The sequence below is a fragment of the Oncorhynchus nerka genome, unplaced genomic scaffold (assembly GCF_034236695.1).
Source record: "Oncorhynchus nerka isolate Pitt River unplaced genomic scaffold, Oner_Uvic_2.0 unplaced_scaffold_3884, whole genome shotgun sequence".
Classification (NCBI taxonomy): Eukaryota; Metazoa; Chordata; class Actinopteri; order Salmoniformes; family Salmonidae; genus Oncorhynchus; species Oncorhynchus nerka.
The window spans coordinates 1-9561 of NW_027037413.1; the positions used below are offsets into that span (position 1 = coordinate 1).

General features: G+C 41.9%; 1 protein-coding gene across 1 annotated transcript; it reads left to right on the forward strand.

The window, feature by feature from the left end:
- Nucleotides 1-3795: 3795 nt before the first annotated feature.
- LOC135566640 (zinc finger protein 502-like) lies at nt 3796-4518 on the forward strand. The gene has a single exon (XM_065014309.1). The coding sequence runs from the start codon at nt 3796-3798 to the stop codon at nt 4516-4518; it is 723 nt and encodes a 240-aa protein (XP_064870381.1).
- The last annotated feature ends 5043 nt before the right edge of the window (nt 4519-9561 follow it).

Sequence of the window (9561 nt, forward strand, 5' to 3'; positions counted from 1 at the left end):
AAGCTGTGGAGCATCTTCAATGAAATTTTGCGCAAATAAAATCAACAATGACAAGTCACTGGTGTCTGACAACGTGGATGGAAAATTGAGGATAATAGCGGCCGATATTGCCATTCCTATTTTCCTTGTCTTTAATTTAAGCCTACTAGAAAGTGTGTGCCCTGTGGAGCTAATTTGGAATATTTTTCGGAGTTGTATCCGCAATTTCCGGGTGATTTCTCAGCCAAATGTGAAGAACAAACAGAGCTATTTCGCCTATAAAAAAGTATCTTTTGGGATAAAATGAACTTTGGCTGTCTACCTGGGAGTCTCGTGAGGGAAAACATTTGAAGTTCATCAGAGGTAAACGATTTAATTTGATTGCTTTTCTGATTTCCGTGACAAGTTTGCCTGCTGCTAGCAAGGCATAATGCTATGCTAGGCTATGATAAACTTACACAGATGTTTGTCTAGCGTTGGCTGTAAAGCATATTTTGAAAATCTGAGATGACAGGGTGATTAACAAAAGGCTAAGCTATGTTCCAATATATTTCACTTGTGATTTTCATGAATAGGAATATTTTCTAGGAAGATTTATGTCCGTTGCGTTATGCTAATTAGTGTCAGATGATGATAATGGTCCCGTTCACGGGCTGGGTGTCACTACAGGTTATGTTACATGGCCTACTATGCTAATTCTGTAGCGGTATTGTTAGAGGGGGCTAAAGAAATATTTTGTTGGTGCGCCAGGCAGGTATTAACACTAGTTATTAAAGTTGGTTATTACCTATTATAACATTGTTATTATTATTACTAAATATTATTAAATCCGAAAGGATGAGAATAGAATAGATAGAGTAGCGCTTCCAGACACATTCTAAACATGATGGAGTATTAAAGGAGGACTGTAGCACCTAATGATGAAACATTATGGATTCTTAAAGGACTGTAGCATCTAATGATGAAACATTATGGAGTCTTAAAGGAGGACTGTAGCATCTAATGATGAAACATTATGGAGTCTTAAAGGAGGACTGTAGCATCTAATGATGAAACATTATGGAGTCTTAAAGGAGGCCTGTAGCATCTAATGATGAAACATTATGGATTCTTAAAGGAGGACTGTAGCATCTAATGATGAAACATTATGGAGTCTTAAAGGAGGACTGTAGCATCTAATGATGAAACATTATGGAGTCTTAAAGGAGGACTGTAGCATCTAATGATGAAACATTATGGAGTCTTAAAGGAGGACTGTAGCATCTAATGATGAAACATTATGGAGTCTTAAAGGAGGACTGTAGCACCTAATGATGAAACATTATGGAGTCTTAAAGGAGGACTGGACTAATGATGAAACATTATGGAGTCTAAATGATGAAACATTATGGAGTCTTAAAGGAGCCTTGTAGCATCTAATGATGAAACATTATAGAGTCTTAAAGGAGGACTGTAGCATCTAATGATGAAACATTATGGAGTCTTAAAGGAGGACTGTAGCATCTAATGATGAAACATTATGGAGCATGAAAGTTAAATTTTTCTAATAAAAAATATATATATTTTGCACTCTGCAATTTCACCGGATGTTGTCGAAATGTTCCGCTAGCGGAATCCCTAGCCATAACAGGTGTTAATGTGTTTGAACCAATCAGTTGTGTTGTGACAAGGTAGGGGTGGTATACAGAAGATAGCCCTATTGGGTAAAAGACGAAGTCCATATTATGTCAAGAACAGCTCAAATAAGCAAAGAGAAGCAACAGTCCATCATTACTTTAAGGACCACCACAAGAATGGAAGATCCAGAGTTACTTCTGATGCAAAAGTTCAGTAGAGTTACCAGCCTTAGAAATTGCAGCCCAAATAAATGCTTCACAAAGTTCAAGTAACAGACACATCTCAACATCATCGGTTCAGAGGAGACTGCGTGAATCAGGCCTTCATGGTCCAATTGCTGCAAGGAAACCACTACTAAAGGACACCAATAAGAAGAAGAGACTTGCTTGGGCCAAGAAACACGAGCAATGGACATTAGACCGGTGGATATCTGTCCTTAGGTCTGATGTGTCCAAATTTGAGATTTTTGGACCCGAGCGTCATGTCTTTGTGAGACGAGGAGTAAATGAACAGATTATCTCCGCATGTGTGGTTCCCACCGTGAAGCATGGAGGAGGAGATGTGATGGTGTGTGGGTGCTTTGCTGTTGACAATGTCATGAATAAATAAATCAAAGTCACACTTAACCAGCATGGCTTCCACAGCATTCTACAGCTATATGCCATCCCATCTGGTTTGGGCTTAGTCCCACTGTCATTTGTTTTTCAACAGGACAATGACCCAACACACCTCCAGGCTGTGTAAGAGCTATTTGATCAAGTAGGAGAGTGATGTAGTGCTGCATCAGATGACCTGGCCTACACAATCCCCAGACACAATCCCCCACGTTTTTATTTTATCTTTTTTTTTTTTGGTCCACATTTCCAGAGATGGAAGTACTTTTTACTGTACTTTTTGGTACCTTTGAATCTAATGTATTGTATCAAGATGGTTTGGGATGAGTTGGATCGCAGAGGTAAAGGGAAAGCGGCCTACAAGTTCTCGGCATATGTGGGAATGCCTACAAGACTGTTGGAAAAGGATTCCAGGTGAAGCTGGTTGAGAGAAAGCAAGGGTGGCAACTTTTGAAGAATAAAATATATATTTTGATTTAACACTTGTGGTTACTACATGATTCCATGTGTTTTTTAATCATTTTGATGTCTTTATTATTCTACAATGTAGAAAATAGTAAAAATAAAGAAAAACCCTTGAATGAGTAGGTGAGTCCAACCTTTTGACTGTACATTAAATTTCCTAACAGCTCCAGTGGACATTCCTGCAATCAGCATGCCAATTGCCCGCTCCCTCAGAGACCTGTGGCATTGTTGTGTGAACAAACTGCACATTTTCGAGTTGCCTTTTATTATCCCCAGTACAAGGTGCACCTGTGTAATAACCAAGCTGTTCAATCAGCTTCTTGATATGCCACACTGTCAGGTGGATGGATTATCTTGGCAAAGAATAAATGTTGACTAACAGTGATGCTCATGAAACATCCAACATTTTACATGTTGCGTTTATATTTTAGTTTTTTGTTGTTACTATCAGTTTTAGGAACATTTACCCAAAATATGACATCAGCGATAATCAAAATGTTGAAAATCTGTGAATGTCTAAATAAGAAATTGGTCCATTTAAACAGCAATGTGTCGAACCCTTTCAACAACGGGGAGATGTTACTGATGTGCTTTGTATCTTCGACGTAAAAACAAGTTTTGGACTTCCACACAAAATGACTTCTTTAGTTATTTTATGTTTAAGGAAGTGTGTAGGTCACATTCTGTATCATACAGCTATGAAAGTTATATATTTAGAACCACCTGTTCAATTGGAATCCAGCGACGTCTGTGTCTTCAGTGGCCTAGAACTGTCCAGGTTTTTGTGTTCTGACTTGTAAAACAGGATGAATAAAATAAGTAATGTAAACATATCAGTAATTACCAGGAAGCTCTACATTTGTTTTAATATCACACTAAGATTGTTAAAACTGGCCTCAGGTTATTGAGAGATTTGATTTGGGATTTACTCTCGTAGCAAGGTTGTTTTATTATGTGGTTTCATTCGGGTCTCTATTTAAAAATAACACTATCTTTGGCAGGAGAAAGGCCAGACTCGGAGGAACCAAAGCCAGGGACGTCCAAACTAGCAAGACAACACCAGTGCTTCCACTGTAGAAAGGGTTGTAACCGGTTATGGGACCTGAAACAACATGAGAAAATGCACACAGGGGAGAAGCCTTACCAGTGTGGAAAGAGTTTCAACCGGAAAGCAAACCTGAAAGCTCATGAGAGAATACACACAGGAGAGAAGGCTTACCACTGCTCCCAATGTGGAAAGTGTTTCAACCAAAGAGTAAACCTGAAACAGCATGAGAGAATACACACAGGAGAGAAGCCTTACCACTGCTCCCAATGTGGAAAGTGTTTCAACCAGTCGGGGGAGCTGAAACGGCAGGAGAGAATACACACAGGGGAGAAGCCTTACCACTGCTCCCAATGTGGAAAGTGTTTCAACCGGAAAGCAAACCTGAAAGCTCATGAGAGAATACACACAGGAGAGAAGCCTTACCACCGCTCCCAATGTGGAAAGTGTTTCAACCAAAGAGTAAACCTGAAACAACATGAGAGAATACACACAGGAGAGAAGCCTTACCACTGCTCCCAATGTGGAAAGTGTTTCAACCAGTCGGGGGAGCTGAAACGGCATGAGAGAATACACACAGGAGAGAAGACTTACCACTGCTCCCAATGTGGAAAGTGTTTCAACCAGTCGGGGGCGCTGAAACTACATGAGAGAATACACACAGGAAAGAAGCCTTACCACTGCTCCCAGTGTGGAAAGAGTTTCAACCGGAAAGCATGCCTGAACCAACATGAGAGAATACACACAGGGCAGAAGCCTTACCACTCCTCCCAGGGTGCAAAGCTTTTGCCCATTTAGGAAGCCTGAAAGAACACATTAGACTGCACACAGAGTAGAAGGCTTAGGAAAGCTCAGACTGTGGGAAAACATATTACTCATAACAGTGATTTAAACGTCATTAGAGAATCCACACAGGACAGAGAAATTAGAGACAGGAGAGAGAAATTACTTCTCTTGGCGTGTATGTTGATATTTCACATCACATTGACTTAAAATGCATCAGAGAACATACACAGTGCTCCCGTTGTCTTATATTGTTGACTGACAATGTGTTTACCTGTCTTTACCATATGAAATTAAATGGTACAGGGTATACTCAAACATATATTTGTTTGTTTTTATTAGAAAACATGAAGTGAATATGGAGTCTGTCAGTTTGAATATAAAGAAGATCAGGTTCCTTGTTTTAAATTGTCCTTTTTTTAAACTCTTTGTGTGTTTATCTGGGTGTCATTCCTCCAGCACTACAGATAATCAAGTGATATTTGGATGTGATGCATTTGTTCCATTGTTGACATCTGCATTGTTGGCCCACTGATGATTTAATTAAATGAAAATGTTAATTGTTTGTGTGTCCACATAACTGAGTATGTGACTAACCTTGTGAAACTGTCCTATTATAAGCTCCTGTTCTTGGGACTATCATTCTGTGTTGCAAACCAGCTGCACCTGCATCCTTGTATGAATAAAGTCCCTCCCAGGAACAGGAAACTATAAAGATATGTGCTAATCACTCAATGCTTCAGGAATTCAGACTGTCTCCACTGCACTGTGTAACTCTGTTATTCTCTGTGAGCTCAGAAATAAAGAATCTTGGTTTGACTTGGACTCCAGCAGATCCTTATTTTATAATATCCACCACAACTCTCCCACAGATTGCTGTGTATTATTGTCTCAATGAAGAGTTCCTCTTTCGACTTTCCTGGTGGCATTTACAAACCTCCCACTGGTTGAATAAACGTTGTTACCCGAATGATGAGATTATTATTTTATTTGTCAAATGGCAACCAAATCAAATCTATTTATATAGCCCTTCGTACATCAGCTGATATCTCAAAGTGCTGTACAGAAACCCAGCCTAAAACCCCAAACAGCAAGCAATGCAGGTGTAGAAGCACGGTGGCTAGGAAAAACTCCCTAGAAAGGCCAAAACCTAGGAAGAAACCTAGAGAGGAACCAGGCTATGTGGGGTGGCCAGTCCTCTTCTGGCTGTGCCGGGTGGAGATTATAACAGAACATGGCCAAGATGTTCAAATGTTCATAAATGACCAGCATGGTTGAATAATAATAAGGCAGAACAGTTGAAACTGGAGCAGCAGCACAGTCAGGTGGAAGTTGAAACTGGAGCAGCAGCATGGCCAGGTGGACTGGGGACAGCAAGGAGTCATCATGTCAGGTAGTCCTGGGGCATGGTCCTAGGGCTCAGGTCAGTTGAAACTGGAACAGCAGCATGGCCAGGTGGACTGGGGACAGCAAGGAGTCATCATGTCAGGTAGTCCTGGGGCATGGTCCTAGGGCTCAGGTCAGTTGAAACTGGAACAGCAGCGTGGACTGGGGACAGCAAGGAGTCATGTCTGGTAGTCCTGGGGCATGGTCCTAGGGCTCAGGTCCTCCGAGAGAGAGAAAGAAAGAGAGAAGGAGAGAATTAGAGAACGCACACTTAGATTCACACAGGACACCGAATAGGACAGGAGAAGTACTCCAGATATAACAAACTGACCCCAGCCCCCCGACACATAAACTACTGCAGCATAAATACTGGAGGCTGAGACAGGAGGGGTTAGGAGACACTGTGGCCCCATCCGAGGACACCCCCGGACAGGGCCAAACAGGAAGGATATAACCCCACCCACTTTGCCAAAGCACAGCCCCACACCACTAGAGGGATATCTTCAACCACCAACTTACCATCCTGAGACAAGGCTGAGTATAGCCCACAAAGATCTCCGCCATGGCACAACCCAAGGGGGGCGCCAACCCAGACAGGATGACCACAACAGTGAATCAACCCACTCAGGTGACGCACACCCCCTCCAGGGACGGCATGAGAGAGCCCCAGTAAGCCAGTGACTCAGCCCCTGTAATAGGGTTAGAGGCAGAGAATCCCAGTGGAAAGAGGGGGACCGGCCAGGCAGAGACAGCAAGGGCGGTTCGTTGCTCCAGAGCAAAACCTTGAAATCAGCCCTTGCTTTGACAGGAAGCCAGTGTAGAGAGTCTAGCACTGGAGTAATATGATCAAATTTTTTGGTTCTAGTCAGGATTCTAGCAGCCGTATTTAGCACTAACTGAAGTTTATTTAGTGCTTTATCCGGGTAGCCGGAAAATAGAGCATTGCAGTAGTCTAACCTAGAAGTGACAAAAGCATGGATTAATTTTTCTGCGTCATTTTTGGACAGAAAGTTTCTTTTTTTTTTTTGCAATGTTACGTAGATGGAAAAAAGCTGTCCTCGAAATGGTCTTGATATGTTCTTCAAAAGAGAGATCAGGGTCCAGAGTAACGCCGAGGTCCTTCACAGTTTTATTTGAGACGACTACAACCATTAAGATTAATTGTCAGATTCAACAGAAGATCTCTTTGTTTCTTGGGACCTAGAACAAGCATCTCTGTTTTGTCCGAGTTTAATAGTAGAAAGTTTGCAGCCATCCACTTCCTTATGTCTGAAACACATGCTTCTAGCTTGGGCAATTTTGTGGCTTCACCATGTTTCATTGAAATGTACAGCTGTGTGTCATCCGCATAGCAGTGAAAGTTTACATTATGTTTTCGAATAACATCCCCAAGAGGTAAAATATATAGTGAAAACAATAGTGGTCCTAAAACGGAACCTTGAGGAACACCGAAATTTACAGTTGATTTGTCAGAGGACAAACCATTCACAGAGACAAACTGATATCTTTCCGACAGATAAGATCTAAACCAGGCCAGAACATGTGTAGACCAATTTGGGTTTCCAATCTCTCCAAAAGAATGTGGTGATCGATGGTATCAAAAGCAGCACTAAGGTCTAGGAGCACGAGGACAGATGCAGAGCCTCGGTCCGATGCCATTAAAATGTCATTTACCACCTTCACAAGTGCCGTCTCAGTGCTATGATGGGGTCTAAAACCAGACTGAAGCATTTCGTATACATTGTTTGTCTTCAGGAAGGCAGTGAGTTGCTGCGCAACAGCCTTCTCTAAAATTTTTGAGAGGAATGGAAGATTCGATATAGGCCGATAGTTTTTTATATTTTCTGGGTCAAGGTTTGGCTTTTTCAAGAGAGGCTTTATTACTGCCACTTTTAGTGAGTTTGGTACACATCTGGTGGATAGAGAGCCGTTTATTATGTTCAACATAGGAGGGCCAAGCACAGGAAGCAGCTCTTTCAGTAGTTTAGTTGGAATAGGGTCCAGTATGCAGCTTGAAGGTTTAGAGGCCATGATTATTTTCATCATTGTGTCAAGAGATATAGTACTAAAACACTTGAGCGTCTCTCTTGATCCTAGGTCCTGGCAGAGTTGTGCAGACTCAGGACAACTGAGGTTTGGAGGAATACGCAGGTTTAAAGAGGAGTCCGTAATTTGCTTTCTAATAATCATAATCTTTTCCTCAAAGAAGTTCATGAATTTATCACTGCTAAAGTGAAAGTCATCCTTCCTTGGGGAATGCTGCTTTTTAGTTAGCTTTGCGACAGTATCAAAAAGGAATTTCGGATTGTTCTTATTTTCCTCAATTAAGTTAGAAAAATAGGATGATCGAGCAGCAGTAAGGGCTCTTCGGGTACCGTCCTTCCAAGCTAGTCGGAAGACTTCCAGTTTGGTGTGGTGCCATTTCCGTTCCAATTTTCTGGAAGCTTGCTTCAGAGCTCAGGTATTTTCTGTGTACCAGGGAGCTAGTTTCTTATGAGAATTTTTTTTAGTTTTTAGGGGTGCAACTGCATCTAGGGTATTGCGCAAGGTTAAATTGAGATCCTCAGTTAGGTGGTTAACTGATTTTTGTCCTCTGGCGTCCTTGGGTAGGCAGAGGGAGTCTGGAAGGGCATCAAGGAATCTTTGTGTTGTCTGTGAATTTATAGCACGACTTTTGATGTTCCTTGGTTGGGGTCTGAGCAGATTATTTGTTGCAATTGCAAACGTAATAAAATGGTGGTCTGATAGTCCAGGATTATGAGGAAAAACATTAAGATCCACAACATTTATTCCATGGGACAAAACTAGGTCCAGCGTATGACTGTGACAGTGAGTGGGTCCAGAGACATGTTGGACAAAACCCACTGAGTCAATGATGGCTCCGAAAGCCTTTTGGAGTGAGTCTGTGGACTTTTCCATGTGAATATTAAAGTCACCAAAGATTAGAATATTATCTGCTATGACTACAAGGTCCGATAGGAATTCAGGGAACTCAGTGAGAAACGCTGTATATGGCCCAGGAGGCCTGTAAACAGTAGCTATAAAAAGTGATTGAGTAGGCTGCATAGATTTCATGACCAGAAGCTCAAAAGACGAAAACGTCATTTTTTTTTTGTAAATTGAAATTTGCTATCGTAAATGTTAGCAACACCTCCGCCTTTGCGGGATGCACGGGGGATATGGTCACTAGTGTAGCCAGGAGGTGAGGCCTCATTTAAAACGGTAAATTCATCAGGCTTAAGCCATGTTTCAGTCAGGCCAATCACATCAAGATTATGATCAGTGATTAGTTCATTGACTATAATTGCCTTTGAAGTAAGGGATCTAACATTAAGTAGCCCTATTTTGAGATGTGAGGTATCATGTAATGACAGGAATGGAGGTGGTCTTTATCCTAGTGAGATTGCTAAGGCGAACACCGCCATGTTTAGTTTTGCCCAACCTAGGTCGAGGCACAGACACGGTCTCAATGGTGATAGCTGAGCTGACTACACTGACTGTGCTAGTGGCAGACTCCACTATGCTGGCAGGCTGGCTAACAGCCTGCTGCCTGGCCTCCACCCTATTTCATTGTGGAGCTAGAGGAGTTAGAGCCCTGTCTATGTTGGTAGATAAGATGAGAGCACCCCTCCAGCTAGGATGGAGTCCGTCAGTCCTCAGCAGGTCAGGTTT